At 64.3% G+C, this 16,274-nt stretch overlaps 1 protein-coding gene across 2 annotated transcripts in view; it reads right to left on the bottom strand.

Annotated features, from left to right (window-relative positions):
* Nucleotides 1-2,392: 2,392 nt before the first annotated feature.
* SCUBE1 (signal peptide, CUB domain and EGF like domain containing 1) overlaps nt 2,393-16,274 on the bottom strand; it is a 125,991-nt gene continuing 112,109 nt past the window's right edge. For both annotated transcript variants that reach the window (XM_025282730.3, XM_044940800.2), the window contains 8 exons: nt 15,859-16,062; nt 13,668-13,829; nt 11,873-12,040; nt 9,969-10,130; nt 7,973-8,170; nt 6,385-6,537; nt 5,949-6,028; nt 2,393-3,293 (listed from right to left, as the gene is read on the bottom strand). In XM_025282730.3, coding sequence (XP_025138515.3) covers nt 3,141-3,293; nt 5,949-6,028; nt 6,385-6,537; nt 7,973-8,170; nt 9,969-10,130; nt 11,873-12,040; nt 13,668-13,829; nt 15,859-16,062 — 1,280 coding nt within the window. In that variant the 3' untranslated portion in view covers nt 2,393-3,140. The remainder of the gene's footprint in view (nt 3,294-5,948; nt 6,029-6,384; nt 6,538-7,972; nt 8,171-9,968; nt 10,131-11,872; nt 12,041-13,667; nt 13,830-15,858; nt 16,063-16,274) is intronic.

Raw genomic sequence — 16,274 nt, 5'->3', positions numbered from 1 at the left:
AGGTGGGCGACCTCACTCCCTGGCAGAGGGCTTGGCCAGGGCTTGGCCACTAGACCTGAGAAGTTTCCTTCTCCTCCCTCGGTGGGTTTCCACGGAAGCAGCGAGCCAGGAGGTACCTGGCCCACCCGCTGGAGGTCCCTCAAGGTCTCCACCACGTCTCTGAAGAGCTGCTCTGGTGGTCCCAGCTCCACTGGGTCAGAACCAAGCTCATCGGAACCACCACAGGCCTTGGCACCTGCTTTCAGTCCCAGCCAGGCAGGCAGGCAGGCTTCCACTTCCAGAAATATGTCGCTCAGCTCCTCTCTGTAGAGTTTAACGATGGCCAGCCACTGAGGGTCTGGGCGAGGAGGGCAGGGCGGGCCCTGGCTGGGACAGAGCTCTGCGGCTGCTCAAGGCCAAGCTCCCATCCAGGAGCAGGCTGTGCTCCTCTGAATCAGCCTGTGCAGCTCCTGTCCAGGCCTCCTGTCCTCCTTCAGAACCCAGTATGGAACCTGCCTACCTGAGCCAGGCCTTCTCTGCCTTCCTTTCCTCTCCATCTCCACCTGGAGGCCAGGTGGGATGGCCATCCTAGATCAGCCAATGTACCACCTGTGTCCACAACATGGGAATGTGGAGAAACAAACTGTGTGGTCTGGAGAGACTCCCCCAGGACCACCAGGCCCCAGGGAGTGGCAACAGCTCTACGTTTAACAGGGGGGACCCCTAGGTTCCTCAGCCTGGGACTGAGGGCTGACGTGGAGATTCGGGACAGATCCCCACCGCCCCCGCCCGCCACCCCCCAGCCCCGGGGACTTCCAAGTCCCCTGATGATGGTGTGGGAGACGGTTTTACTGGGGAGGGAGGGCTGGATGGTGACTGTGGGTGTTGGTCAGTTTGGACTGCTGGCCCCGTGGCACTCGAGATGGTCAGGCAGGGTCCTTGTCCTGCCCTGCCCTGCCCGGGGGACCGGAGGCAGGGTCTGACCACAGTGGTCTGGTGAGCCGTGGGTGGAGGTGGGGGGCTCCCATTGACAGGGTGGGTAGGTTAGTGGGTGTGCAGGTGGCAACTGCCAGAAACCACCCAGAGGAGCAGCAGAAAGAGCTCCAGAGACAGGAAAGCTCTTTCTGGGTCCTCTTTGGGTTAAAAATAATCGAGAGAGGATTAAAAAAAAAAAAAAAAACGCAAAAATAACCCTTCCCAGCACCCTCCACTAGGTGGCTATTCTGGGGGTTCATTTTGGAGGATGCTCATCTAATTCCGGGGGAGGACGATGGCTTGACGTGGAGGACAGGGCTCTCTCTGCAAACTAGGGCTGGCCTTCAAGGACCATGCCCGGGGCGGGGGTGGCACGGCCTGGACCGGGCTCCCCACTAACGCTGCCCTACTGACCAGATGCGGCCCCTGCCACCCGCTCGAGCTGGAGTTTGGCTGAGGAGGCGCTGATGGCAGCCCTGGTGAGGCTGGGAACCTGCCACTGAGGATGCAGGTAACAACAGTGATTCCGGAGTGCCCAGCCCTGGGTGGATCATAAACCTGGCCCGGCCTCCTGAGGCCTTGCGCACCCGCCCCCAGGCTTCACACCCTCGGGGCCTCAGCTGGGCTCGGCCCTGGCGGTGCGCGTGGGCCTGGGCGAGGAGGGAACCATCTGGAGGCCACGGGGGTGGGTGATGGGAGCTCGTGTTAGGTCTCCCTCGTGCTCCCAGATGCTGAATGTCTGGTAACCTAAGGCCCCGGGGCCCTGGGCCTGCGGGTCCTGCGCCCGGAGGCCACCGCGAGGCAGCAGGCCAGGCCTCGGCCTGTCGGCGGTCCTCACGAGCCCCATCCAGGCGCTGGCTGAGCGGGCCGCGGTCAGCCCGCTCACACTCCAGACCGTCCTTGTTTCAAAGAGAGACGGGGAGAGGGAGGCTGCCAGGCGGAGCAGGAAGAGGACCAGGCCCCTGACGGCCAGCGGCCTCCGCTTGGGGGTCACGCCCACCCCTCCGGCTGCCCGTGTGCCTGCCTGGAGGCACTCAGCATGGCCCGTGCGCACGGGGTAGGGGGAAGCCTTGCCTCCCGGTGGCCGGCTGGCTCAGCGTGGACTCTGCGGTCACAGCCTCAGGTCAGATGCAGGCCCCTTCCGAAGTTTACCACCGGGCCCTGCGCCCCCCAGGGAGGGTCCGAGGGGGACACAAGTTTCCATCTGAGGGCACCCCGGGCCCCCAGCATCTGTCCTCCAAAGTGTGTCTGGGGCCAGCCGGCCGCTGCCTCAGGCCCACGGGCTCCCGGCCCCTGTAAACGGAGGGGGCGAGTGCCCAGAGCAGCCACTTCTTCGGTCGGGGATGTCGTGACAGCTGGGCTCACGCTGGCTCACGGGAGGAGGGGTGGCGATGCGTACTTAGCGTTACTGAAGAGCAGTTCCCTCCGCGCCCGCAGATAGAAGTATATATATCTTTGTATTTATATTTACATGGACACAGTCCTCAGTTAGATGCTCTGTCCTGGGGCAGCACACATCTACACTCTCCCCTCCCAGCTCCCCTCTTCAGTCCCATCAGGGAGTCCTGAGACCCCGACAACACCCTCGCCCGGGGCCTGGGCCCCGGGACCCAGAGGCACCTGCGGGTGTGACGCTCCGCAGGCACGAGCCCGGCTCATCGGAGCCCCCAGCCGAGCCTTCACGCACCCTTCCTTCCACGGCCTGGCCTCCCGTCCCAGATTCTGCCTCTGACCGCCTCCCTGAGACACAGCAGCCACGGCCGCTCTCTCCCCCAGAGCACCAGGCAAAGGGCACGCGTGCTCTCCAGAGGCCCGCTCTGCCCGGGACCTGCCCAGCTGGTGGCTGAGGTCCCTGCCCGGTGGGCATCCGCTGGGGCCGGCCTGGGAGCAGCAGGCGCCCTCAGTGTTCTGGAAGGGAACAGGCAGAACAAGGGAGGGAGCCAGAAAGGCTGCCTTGAGCAACGTTCTCCCACCGGGGCGGGGTCGGAGGAGGGCAGCTGGGCTGGGGTCTCGGCCTGGACTTGGTCTTGCCATCCACGGGCTGGTCGGCAATTCCCAAAGGGCAGGCGCCACGGCGGTTCCCAAGCCCGTGTGGGGGTGCCTGCGGATCCGCCTTCAGCTTCGACTGTGGAAGGGCTCTCCCCTCCCCGGGCAGCCGGCACCCAAGCAGGGCCGCCGTCCCCGCGTTACTTGTAGGGCCGCAGGAACCGGGACACCTTAGAGCGCAGCAGTTTGATGAAGGAGCGAGGAAACATCTCCTTGGACTCTTGGGCCGTGTACTTGAAGTAGTTCTGGGGGTGCGCCAGCACGTCAAAGAGGGCCTTGATCAGCTTCTTGTCCTGCAAGACAGGGCGAGGCCCAGTGTGAGGGGCCTGTGGCCAGGCTGGGGCGGGGGGAGCCCTGGCCACTCGCCTCTGCCACGCCCAGGGCCCTGAAGGGGCCTGGGGGTGTCTGCAGAGACGCAGCTGGGCTGGCTGGTGGGTTTCAGGACCCTACAGGATCTGCCATACAGAGTTGCAGTGTTAATAGCCTGATTGGTTTTTTAATAGTCTCCTGGTTTTAACTCTTGGAGTCCCACTGACATTTTATCTTAAACGGGTATGCTTCAAAAACAAAACAAGACAACCGACCATGCTGAAAACAAGAGCATGTGGAGTGGAGAGTGAGGATTTGGAGCTGAACCAACCCCCACCATCTCCCCCGACAGTCCCCACAATGTCCCCCCCTACAGTCCCCTCACCATCGCCCCCTACAGTCCCCCCACTATCGCCCCCTAAGTCCCCCCAGCGTCCCCCCTACAGTCCCCCCAGCATCACCCCCTAAGTTCCCCCAGTGTCGCCCCTATAGTCCCCTCAACGTTGCCCACTATAGCCTCCCCAACGTCCCCCCTACAATCTCCCCAGCATTGCCCCCTACAGTACCCCCAACATCTCCCCTACAGTCCCCCCAGCGTCGCCCCCAAGTCCCCCCAGTGTCGCGTCCTAAGTCCCCCCAGCTTTGCCCCCTAAGTCCCCCCAATGTCCCCCCTACAGTTCCCCCAGCGTCGTTCCCTAAGTCCCCCCACTGTTGCTCCCTACAGTCCCCCCAACGTCCCCCCACAGTCCCCCCAGCGTCGCCCCCAAGTCCCCCCAGTGTCGCGTCCTAAGTCCCCCCAGCATCGCCCCCTAAGTCCCCCCAACGTCCCCCCTACAGTCCCCCCACTGTTGCCCCCTAAGTCCCCCCAATGTCCCCCCTACAGACCCCCAGTATCCCCCCTACAGTCCCCCCAGCATCACTCCCTAGGTCCCCCCAGCATCCCCCCTACAGTCCTCCCAGCGTCGTACCCTAAGTTCCCCCAACGTCGCCCCCTAAGTCCCCCCAATGTCCCCCCTAGAGTCCCCCACCATCTCCCCCAGCTCAACCCTGGGGATGGCCCTTCTGTTGTGCCGAGGAATGTTTCATCCGTGTGGGGTGATGATTCCTGTCTCAGGGATGATGAAGTGCAGTCCTGAGCCAGGAGCCCGGCCCAGGGGCGCTCGGCACAGGCCTGCCTGGAGGGTCCAGGTGGCCTGCACTCAGGCGCCGTCATTCACCAGGTGCGGCCCTGTCCAAGCCCAGGGTGATTATCTGTAAAGTGGGGCGATGCCAGCTTGGAGGAGAACCCTCAGGGCGGGCCTGAGGCTGGCTGTGGCCCCCCGAGGACCCCAGGCTTGGCAGGACGCACTCAGTGACCGGCAACCACTGCACCACGTACTTCCCGGCCCACGTGCTCGTCGTCTCCAGTGGCCATCTTGGGGTCTGACTGGTCCCAGTGTGTGGGTGTGCACGCACACTCACGCACCCACGCCCCAGGAAACACTGGCGGGGCTCCTCCCACAGGCTGGGCACAGTGCCAGGCACCAGGGACACAGGGCTGAGCGGGAAGCCCTTGCGGGGAGTTGGGGGGAACCAAACAAAAACAGGACGAAACTGTGATAAACTGCAGACTTGCTGGCCGAGAAGGGGACCACGTGGGGCCTCCGAGTGCGATCTGGCTAGGGAGGCCAAGCAGGCTGCCCAGAGGACAGCTGAGCTGAGAGCCGCAAGATGGGAGGGTGTGCGCTACGCAGAGGTGGGAAGAACGCTCCCGGGAGGCCGTGGCCAGGGAGTGGGGAGCAGAGGCCTGAGAGCCGCTGCGGAGGCAGGCGAGACCACACCAGGCTGGGCCTCAGGGGTGGGGACACCTCAGGTTCTGGAGCTGACGGCAGAGGGCTGGGACGAGGAGGAGAGTCAGGTACTGTCAACTGGGCAGGCAGGGGGAGGCCAAGGGACCCTGCATTTCCCTCTCAACAGACGGGCGCCTGAGCAGGGAGACGAGATGCTTCGTGCTCCAAGACCCCCAGGTCTCGTCCAGGTACGGCAGCACGGGTCAAACCTCTTGGCTTACAAACTGCTTGCTGGGTGCAGGAGCACGCCAGGCCTGCGCGGGAAGGCTCTGTGAGCCGCCATTTCTCAGGGTCCAGGCGGGGCTCAGAGGGCTTGCCTGGGGCCATCAGCTGGGAGGAGGAGGCAGCTGGAGCAGGAGTCTGGGTTGGGGCCCCGCTCTGGTCCTCCACGCCACCCTCGGCTCCCAGGCAGGGGGCGCTGTCTGCCCAGGGGCTGGGCTGGGGCCAGACCCCCCAGACCCCAAGCAGATCCCTGGGGCTGGCTCTGCACGGTGAGAACCCAGACCCTGACTCAGCCAGCGCCCGCCGTGGGACGGCCACAGCCCTCCGCATGACTGAGCTTCTCCGGAAGTACTCAGGACGGGGAGGGCGGTGGAGGAGTCTCCTGATGTCAGACACCACCCTGTCGGATGCTCCCCATTTCACAGATGGGGAAAGCGAGGCCCCCGACCCGAGCCCGCCACCTTCTCTCCTCCTGTGACGGCTCTCCTCGCCTCACGTCAGCCTGGGGCTGGGGTCCAGGCTGGGGACAGAGGTGCCCCTGATCTTCCCAGGATTACAGGATCGCCTCCCGGAGAGAAGCTCACTCACTTTCAAAATTTCCTGGTGATTCTCTGAGGCATAGAGCCGTCCGTCGCGGACGATGTCTTCGATCAGCTGCTGGTAGTCCTCTGCCAGGATGGGAACCCGAGACCCGCAGAGGGGAAGGAAGGAAGGTGAGGGCAGGGGTGGAGGCTGAAGGGCCCGCTTGCCCTCACTCACCGTCAGCCTCTGCCCTCCCCCGGGGCTTCACGCTGCGGGCTTTGTCTTCCCCACCCACACCAGTCTCCCCCTAGAATACCGCCTCCAGCCCCCCAAACCCTGCTTGGGCAGCACCTTCTGTGGAGGCCCGCAGGTACCACCCGTACCTCTCGTGGGTCCTAATGGACCCCACCCCCCCTGACGGCTGGAGCTCCCTGAGGCCGGTGATGTGGGATGGGTCTGGGTCCCCAGGGCCAGGCTGGGTGGGCAGGATGGCCACACTCACCGTCGTAGGTGACGTAGGGCACTTGGAACCCTTTGCCGCTGTTGCCTTCATTGGATTTGAACTGGATCCAGAGCTTCCGGGAACGGGAGGTGAAGGCGATGGGCCTCTCGTAGGTCTGGCAGGTCTCATAGGTGGTGATGGATGTGGGTGAGGCTGGGGGCGGAGACGCGTCACGGTTGAGCTGCCCCCGATCCACAGCCTCACCTGTCCCTGCCCGCCTGCCTCCCCAGCAGGCAGCTAGGCAGCACCTGCAGCGCCCAGACTCCCAAACGCTCCAGCTGTCTGGCCCCCGCGCATGTCCCCTCTGCCTCAAATGCCCTTCCCTACCCTCACCCCCAGGTCCTGTGTCCGTCTGAGACCAGTGCCCGTGCCCCCTCCTCCAGGAAGCCTTCCTGACTGCTCCACTCCCATCATGTTTCCTCTCTGCTCTGGAGAACTTTGTATTTCAGCCCCTTTCTACAGGCTGGTCACTGTCTCTCTGCCACCCGCTCCTCAAGGACAGGGCTCACGCCTGCACCCAGGACAAAGTTGGGGCTGGGAGGAAGGGTCAGCCCCCTGCCTGGTGAGCGGATGAGCAAGGGTGAGTCGGCTAACCCTTGGGGTGCCTGGGGCTGGCCAAAAGGTGCCCAGTCCTCCCTGCTCCCTGGGGAGCTCTCCTGAGGCTCTCGAGAGTGGGGAGAGGCTGGCTCCCTAGAACCCGGCCCTGGGGACGCACAGTGGAGGGGGAGATGCTGGGAATGGGGGAGGCAGGGAGGGCAGTGGGTGGGGATGGTCCCGGACTGGGCTCTGACTGGATGGAGGAGCCCAGGCAGGTGCCTCACTCGTCCTGGCCTTGACGCCTCCTTCATACGCAGAGATGGGGTGGTGGGCGTTTCTGCTCATCAGCAACCCGGAGCGGTGATGTAGGCACCCGGGAACCACACAGCACATAGTGGACGAGGCCTCTGCACCCCCGTCACCCCGTTCTCCTGCTTCTCCGGCCAGTCTCTGTGCGTCAGACTCATCCCAGGTCCCCGGGGGCAGGCACCGCACTGTCCCCCTCCTTCTCTAACGTTCTGACCTGGGGCTGGCTCCCGGTGGGCGCTGTGGTCCTACCACGGCGGGGAGGTCCCCTGCCCCTGGCTGAGGCACATGCTGTTGGTGGGGAGGGGGTTCTACTCGGTCCCTGGGGACTCAGGACCCCCACCCTTCCTGCAGCCGTGGCCTCTGGGCACGCACTGCTGTTCACCCACTACCGAGGGGCTGGCCCTGCCACCTGAAGTCTCACCCTGAGCCCCCATGGGGTGGCAAGCCGGCCGGCTGCAGAGGGAGGGGGTGGGCCCTGTGTGAGCGCCCAGCCTGGTCCTTCACTGGCCCTGCAAGGCCCTGCGGGATAGAGGTGCTCCTGGGGCTCACCCTAGGTGGTGGTGTGGCAGGGTGCGGGGGACAACTGGGGTGGAGAGTGGCTGGTGGTCACTGTTGAGACTGGGTCTGGCAGGTCCTCGGTTCCCACATGGAGGGCGCACCCCAGGCTCTCCCAATCCTTTCCATGTCGTGCTGGAAAGCCCAGCCCTCGGGGTCGGACGCAAGGGCCTGGACGGGCACATACCGCTCTTCCTCATGACCAGGACGTCCCCACACTCGTCCTCGATGGGCAGGAAGATCTCGGGGACCACGACGAGGATCCTGCGCTTGGGGGGCGGCGAGATGTGCCACACGCACTCGGCATTGGCCGGGTAGTCACCGGGGTAGTTGGGGGACTCGATGTAGCCCGTGTAGTCGCCGAGCTCGCCGCCACAGTGCTGGTCTGTGGGCACCGCGGCCCGCGGCCTGGTCAGGCCGGCTGGTCCTGCGCCACCGCGAAGGCCGAGGGAGGGCCGGCAGGTGCCCCATCCCCTCCTGGGCCCTCCTCCCCTGGCCAGGCCCTGGGCTGGTCCTTCCTCAGGGACCCCGTCCTGGCTGTCCCCCTCCTTCCTGGATGCCCTTGGGGGCCTCACCTGCAGCTCCAAGGCTGGGCCTCAGCCTGGCCTCCCACCTGGCGCCCTTGACTCCCGGCTGGAGGGCTCTGGGCCCTGCAGCTGTCAGCTCCCTGCCAGGCTCCTGCTCCCCTCCCGGATCTCAGCCAAGGCCACTCGTGCCCAGACGTTCGCTTTCTCTCCGCTGACTCGTCTCCCATCCTTTGCACTCAGCATCCCGAGAGCCCCCAGGCGCCGAGTGTGGCCCTCCCCATGGAGCAGGCAGGCTGAGGGGCCAGCAGGCCAAGCAGCAGGGGCAGGAGACACACCTCCCTTCTTGTTCCATTTCAGCCAAGCCGTGCATCCATCCGCCAAGAGGCCAAACGTGACTTTGAATGAACTAACTGGTTCCTAGCTTAACCTCGTAAAAGGAAGTTAGGCCAAGAACAGAGTGTGAATACTAAATGTACAGGCTTCCCCGGTGGCCCAGTGGCAAAGAATCTGCCTGCAAAGCAGGAGCTGCAGGAGACGGGGGTTCAATCCCTGGATCGGGAAGATCCCCTTGAGAAGGAAATGGCAACCCACCCCAGTATTGTTGTCTGGAGAATCCCACGGACAGGGGAGCCCGGCGGGCTGCAGTCCACGGAGTCGCAGAGTGGGACACAACTGAAGCGCCTTAGCACGCGCACACTAAACATACGTAATTATCTCACATATTTTCATTTAAAACTCTTCTCCTCACACCCTAATTTCTGGCAAATGTGTCATTTTCACCTCATCATTCCAGAAACTTCCCTCTGACTTGACTTGCCCACTTTTCCACATTAGGACGTTTAAACATTTAAAACCTTGCCTCTACTGAGTGCCACCGGGAGGCTGGGTGCTCAGCGAGGGCAGCCCCGGCACGGGGGACAGCGTCCTCCCCGAGGAGTAAGTCTCCTTCACGGGCCTCTAGGCTGTGACCGGCAGCCCCAGAAGGGGTAAACTGGAAGGGCCGGAAACTCATCGGAGAAAAGGTGAAATACCGGAAAATAGGCCCCAAAGGACTCTGAAAAGTGAGTCAGAAATCCCTAAAGACAGCGTCTTCTGGGTCAGGCCTGAATGATGTGCTGGTTTGAGACTAGGGTGTGGCCTGTTTGCAACTGGCTTCTGCTGCCCACGCTGCTCATGGCTGAAACAGAGCCTCTTACAGACACAGCGCGGCCATCTCGTCTCCCCATCGCGCCCGGACCCTGTACACACCGAGCACCTCACTTCCCATCGCTCGGCTCCTCTGGTCTGTGCCCCTGGGCAGCCTTCAGAGCTGCAGGGTCCCCTCGGGCAGCTGCTCCCAAGCCTCCCTGGCTGGGCTAGGGCTTTTCCCCCCACAGACTGGAGCCTGGAGCCGGGGCCTGGCTGGGCATGGGTGAGCCACGGGCACCCACAAACAGTGCAATCAGGCTGCTTGGCGGAGCCCAGGCCGTCTGACCCGCCACACCCGGGCACCCCACCGCGCGCTGTGCGGATGTGATGGGGTAGGGAGGGGTCACCAGTCTCCCTGAGGACACACCGAGAGGTCACGGCTCAGCCTGCCCCTACACCCTGTCCCCAGTCCCCTCTGGGCAGCCCCCAGTCCCCCGCCCCCGGCCCTGTGGGAAGAGCAGCGCTCACTTTTGCAGTGTGTGACGTTGGTGGAGCCGTCGAAGTCCGTGCTGGTGTTGCCCGGACAGGTGATGCAGTGGTTCTGGCCGAACTCGGGCTGGTAGGTGCCGACGGGGCAGCGGATGCAGCGGTGGGTGGTGGTGGTGTAGTGGTGGCCGGGAGAGCAGTGCACTGTGGGGGATGAGGCGGGGTGGGCATTCTCCCTGGGGCTCCCTGCCCGCCGTGGCTGACTCAGCAGAGTCCAGGGCCCTTCCCCACCTCTGGGTGACCACCTCCCACCCATGCCCAGGCCCTGAACAGGCTGACCCTCTGTTCCTGGACCCCACCCACGACCGTGCAGGGTGCTCTGGGGACCACGGTGGTCTCAGCGAGCCAGGCAGATGGAGTCCTGCCCCAGGGCCAGCTAGCTCCCTACTCAGGCTGCGCCCGTCTGACCCTCCGCTTGGGGCTGCATGTGGAGGGAGGCCAGGGATGATGGTACTGACGGTTCTGGTGTGGGGACCTGAGGAGTGTGGAGCTGGCCCGGACAGAGGGTGTGGCTGGAGCAGAGGTCGGGGGTCACGGTGAGGCCTGGGCTTTCCTCTGAGCGAGCAAGACCACCTGGAGCCTCCCCATGCCCCGGGCTGCTGCATTGGGAGCAGGCTCTGGGGGAGCTGGGTAAGGGCTGGGGCGGAGGCCCGGGCAGGATGGGTCAGGGCCATCGGGAGCTGGTGGCGGCCTGGGTCAGTTTAGAAGCTGGAACAGTCTGGCTCTGTTTAGAAGCTAGAGCTGCAAAGGTTGCAGACAGACTTGGGGGTTGGGGGAGAGGGAAAGAGGACTCAGGGTGACGCCGAGGTTCCCTGGAGACCTGGCAGGAAGGGCCGCCGTGCACCGCAGGGGGCCTGGGCTCGTGGACTCTGAGGGGCTTGTTAGACACAGTGTGGAGCTGTCGTGGGCAGGAGGGCAGAGCTGAGTTCAGGGACAGGCTGGACTGGAGACAAGCTGGGGTCATCCGTGAAGAGATGCTACTTAAAGCGGGCTCTCGGGTTTATCCAGGCTCAGGAGCAAGGGCCTGGGGGCTGGGACAGGCCGGCTCTCCCGGGGGTGGGGGGGCGGCGGGCTGGCTCTCCTGGGGGCAGGGGCAGGCCGGCTCTCCTGGGGTGGGGGCAGGCCTGGGGCACAGGCCAAGGAGGAGCAGAAAGAGCGCTCCAGGGGGCCGCACCACCGAGAACTGACTGGGGCTCCAAGCACAGGGATTCCGCGGGCACCCGGCTGGGAGCGCAGGCCGAGGGCACTGCGGTGACCGTCTGACTGGCCGGTGGGGATTCAGAGAGGATGAGAGGGGAGGAAGCGGGGTCCAGACACATTTCCGGGGGATGCTGAGAGCACAGGCCAGGACCCCTGGCAGGAGCTGTGGGGGTTTGGGGGCTGGAGAGCCAGCTGGGAGGATTCAGGGTCTGTGTTGGGCCGTCAGCGGCTGGGCAGGGCTGCCCGCCAGCAGCCAGCCCTGGGTGGGGGTGGAGTGTTGGAGACCTGGCTGCGGCAGCACCGAAGACCTCTGATCTCTGACCTCTGACCTTACACACTGCCCTCCGCCTCCCTGCACTTCCGCCCCTCCCAACGTCCTCCCAGCACAGCGCAAGCCCAGGGCCTTGAGGGATGGGCAGCTGGGGGCCCAGAGCTCCAGACTGGAGCTGCTGTGTCTGCCTGACCCTCTCAGACTCTCGGGCAGGCGTGGATTGGCCCCCTGCTGTCCCCGTCCTCGTGTGCAGCACAGAGTTGGTCGCCAACGTCCCCTGCTTGTGGGCTCCAGGCTCCTCTCCTGACCTTGGACACTTGCCACGACAGGGAGTGAGGGGCAGGGAGGGAGGGGCATCCAGAGAAACTGTCCCTGAGCAGAGGGGTTTGGGGCAGGGTAGGGGGAGAGTCCTCACCTTTGGCCTCACAGTCTTGGAAGGAGGCGGAGCCCTCGTGCTTGGTGAGCAGGCCCCCTCCGCAGGGGAAGCAGCCCGTGCGCCCAGGTTCAGGCTGGTAGGTGCCCACGGGGCAGGCCTGGCAGGGCCTGAAGCCGTCGGTGGAGAAGGACCCTGGAGAGCACTGGCCTGGAAGTCAGAGGTCACGGCTCAGGCTGGGGGAGGGGCGCTTCTCTCGGGCCCTGCCCTCTGCTCAGCCCTCAGCTGCCCAGGAACGGCTGCAGGCAGCAGGCAGCAGGCAACCAGGCCTGGGGAGGGGGAGGAATGCACGGTGTGGCCTTGGCCAGGCCTGGCGTCTCTCCTTCTATCTGCTGGGAGGGCTGCGGGACGAGAAGTGCCCCTGTTGTAGAGCTGGGAAGGGTGGACCCCACGGGTGGAAGTGGGAGGTCATTTATTTCAGGGGCCTCTGCCTGGGGGGCAGGCCAGGCTGTGTCTTCATGTGGGAGCAGGGGCAGCTCCCTTGGAAAAGACCCTGATGCTGGGAAAGATTGAAGGCGGGAGGAGAAGGGGATGACAGAACATGAGATGGTTGGATGGCAACACCGACTCAATGGACATGGGTTTGAGTAAATTCCTGGCGTTGGCGATGGACAGGGAGGCCTGGTGTGCTGCAGTCCCTGGGGTCGCAAAGAGTTGGACACGACTGAGCGACTGAACTGAACTGCACTGAATTGACGCTCCCCGGTCTATCTGCCTGGCTGGGTCTGAGCAGAGGCAGGGGGTCTGTGAGGTCCTTAGGGCACAGCTAGGACAAAGGGAGGGGACGACACACTCCAGCAAAGAGTCAGGATGTGGAGGGTGTCCTGGTGCCGAGCAAGACGTGTGCTTAGGGCCTTCTCAGCCCAGACCCTGGAATTTGCTGCTCCCCCAGGGGCCTCTCCCCGTGGCTCAGTTGGTAAAGAATCTGTCTGCAATGCAGGAGATCCTGAGTTGGGAAGATCCCTTGGAGAAGGAAATGGCAACCCACTCCAGTACTCTCACCTGGAGAATCCCATGGACAGAGGAGCCTGCTGTCCATGGGGCCGCAAGAGTCAGACTACTCAGCGACTAAACCACCACCACCACCAGGGGCCTCTCTGGGGCAGAGACCACACTCCTGCAAGGGGCTGGGCCGGGGGCAGCAAGCCGGCCTGCAGGGACTCGGATCTGATCCCTTCTGTCCCGAGAAGGCTGGAGGTTACCACTGCCCTAAGGGAGACCCTTCCTCCCCCATTCTCTTGGGTAATCCCCACATGGCCTGGGAAGGGAGGCTGATGGGGGGAAGGTGAGGAGCCCATTCACAGATGAGTTAATGTGGGTAGTAAATGGAAAAGCTCTTTGCAAACCAAACTGGTTGGTAAGTTGAGAAAGAGCTCTCCCAACCACCTTCAGGGCAAACTGTGAAGTTCTCTGTTTGGGGCACAGTTCTTGCCCGGTATCTGGCCACACTCCACAAAGCATCTTGGCCCTGATGGGTGCTTCACGAGGGCTCACGTGTTTGGTGACCCATAAAGCACGAGAGCCTCTGCTACCAGCTGCCCTGTGAGCACGTGATCAGCTGTAAAGTCCTTTCGACCAGCTCAGGGCGGTTTGGAAACCTACCGAGTGCAGCTCAGCGCCTGCTCACCACCCTGCACGCACGCTGCGGGTCTTCAAGGCGCTCTGTGAGCACAGCTGCGCTGACGGCCCCCCGGGGCTCGGCTTTAGGAACCTCAGTGCAGGCAGGAGGTACCCGCCCCCCCGCCCCGCCCTCCTCCGAGGGTTGGCCGCTACTCACCTCCGCACTCGGATACGTTGCGGGCACCAGCCAGGCCAAGCCCGTCGCTGCTGGGGCACGGTGTGCAGCTGAGCTGGCCAACCCGGTCCTGGTAGGTCCCCGACGGGCACGGCACACACTGGCCGGGCTCCCCGCTGAAGTAGGTGCCAGGCCCACAGGCCACTGCGGGGGGCAAAGTGGAGAGACTGCTGGGGGCCGAGGTGCGGAGTGGGGGCCAGCTGGTCCGGCTGTCCATCTCCTGGCACCCTGAGCCCAGGCTCTGTCCTTCCACAGAGGGCACAGCTCTTGTCCCTGGGGCCCAGACCCTTCCCAGAAGAGGTGGTTTGGGGGCAGGAGTCAGGCGGTGGTCTTCAGGGAGGACTCTGGTCTCACGCCTTCTCCTGGCTGCTGCTGCTTAGGGCCCTCCCAGACCCCTCCGCTCAGCCCTCTGGTGAGGGGCCTCCGCACGTTGCCCTCCAGCCCCGACTCCTCGCCCGTGGACCACCTGCCTCCGGGACGCGCTGCAGTCACTTCATCCAGGCGAAGCCCCCCTGCCCGCCCCTCTCCATCCCGGTGTGGGCGCTGCTACCCGAGGCCGTGGGGGGCAGAGCAGAGGAGCTGGGGGAGTGACGGGGCCCCGGGGGACTGAAGGTCCAGAGATGCTGGACTGAGGAGAGCCCGGGGAAGCTGGCGGCACTGATCACGTAAGCACACTGACGAGCAGACAAGGAAACAGGTTGGGAAGATAAGGAGGAAGGGAGGTGGACGTCTCCCTGAACAAGATGTTCAGAAACATGGACATAAAAAAACAAGGTTAGAAAGAAACCCAAAGTATTGAATCGGAGGTGCTGGTATGAACTCATGGCTTTATAAAACACACACACACGCGCCTGCACACACACACACCCACACCCACACACACACATGAAAGCATTATGGAGCAAGTGCTCCATAACGGGGGACTCTGGATGAAGCAAACGTGGACGTTCTTTGTTCTGTCTGTTAACGCTTCTGCAAGTTTGAAACAGTTTCGGAGTAATTTATTAAAAACGCATGAAGGATGGCACCGCCAGTCCCCCGCCCTCTCGCTGGGTCGCGGGGCGGCACTCTGCCTCCTGCCCTGTCCGCCCCCCGCTGCCCGGATCCTGCCTTCTCCCCAGCTCCTGCATCTCTGGCCTAGTCTACGCCGTCTGCTCTGGGAATGTGGCTCCACGCTAGTCAGCACCTCCGTGAGGGTGACTCACGAGCTTCTCAAGCTAGCTGGGACACCTGGAACCCGACCTCCTCCGACCCCTCTCCCCCAAGTTCCCCCAGATCAGAAAACCATGGCCCCTCTGCCCAGGTGGCCCACGCCCCTGGAGCTGTCCTGGAAGCCTTCTTCTCCACCACCTCCCCCTCCAAAGCGTGCTCTCTGGTTCTCTCTCCCGCGTCCGCCTCTCCTGCTGCCCCTGCTGCCAGGCCCCGTCATCTCTCGCCAGGTCTCCCCTCCTCCTCCACCGCCCCCCACCTCAGCCTTCCTGCAGCTGAAGGCGGGTGAGGCTGCGCCCACTCAGTGTGGTCCAGGGCATCATCCCACAGTGCCCAGGGCCGCCCCAGGCCGGCCAGGCCCTCTTCTGTCCTGAGGGTGTGTTTGCCTGCAGGCTGCCTGCCTTCTTCCCCACGTAACCGTGGACCCCGCTAGAACAAGGACTCTTGCTGGGTTCGCCTCCTAGCCCCCTGCGGGTGGCTCTAAAACTGTCCCCAACTTGATGCGCCAGTTCTGGGGCACATGTCACTAGAGGCACTGGTCACCAGCCTCTTTCATGAGACCTGGCCGCACTGTCCCGGGCCCTGCTGTGGCTGGGTGCCCCCTTCTCCTTGCAGCATGGCTACCCCCCTGGGAAACCCTCAGCCTCACGGGCATCTTTGCCCGGCTCCTCCTCTGCCCTTGGCTCCCACGCGCCTCCTCCAGGAAGCCTCCTCTAGCCACTCACACTGGTCCCACATCCTCCATGCCCCTCAGCGGGGGCCTTGCTGACCTTGCTCATCCTGCCTACCCTCCCGGCACCGGCAGGGGGGGTGCTATCTAATACAGCCATCACTCTAAGTGCTTCTCCTTGGGGGGCCTCCTTGTCCCCCATCCCCTCCCAACGTGTCTGTCTCCCCCGTGGGCTGTGACCTGGGCTGGATGGACAGAGGCAGACCGCAGGTGGCGCTGCGGGCAGGGACTCACCGCATCTGCTGTCCTGCGGCGTGTGGCCGGGGCCGCACGTCCCCGGGCCCTCTAGCGCCTTGGCCGGCCGCTGGGCCAGCTCGTACTCGGTGCCCGCGACCTGCACGGAGAAGTGCTGCCGGCTCAGGGACTTCCGCAGGGTCTTGATGGCGGCCTGCAGGCTCTGCTCCGCTCGCCTCCGCACGCAGTCGGCCTCGCAGGTGTCTGCAGGGGCGGGCGAGACCCAGGCTCGCCACCTCCCCCGGGAGAGGCCTCCGCCACCACGTGCCCCCCTCCACCAGATGCTGGGCGGCCAGGCCTCTGCTCGGGGCGCTCTCCTGCAGCAGCAGCAGCAGCAGCGCTGGAGAGGGGCGCGGCGGAGGCGGGGTGCTGGAACGTCTGACAGGCTGGGGACCCAGGCTCTGAGAGGTGTGAGC

The sequence above is a fragment of the Bubalus bubalis genome, chromosome 4, assembly GCF_019923935.1.
Source record: "Bubalus bubalis isolate 160015118507 breed Murrah chromosome 4, NDDB_SH_1, whole genome shotgun sequence".
NCBI classification, from domain to species: domain Eukaryota; kingdom Metazoa; phylum Chordata; class Mammalia; order Artiodactyla; family Bovidae; genus Bubalus; species Bubalus bubalis.
Note: the sequence above shows the minus strand (reverse complement) of the source record. Positions and strands in the feature narration are given on the sequence as shown.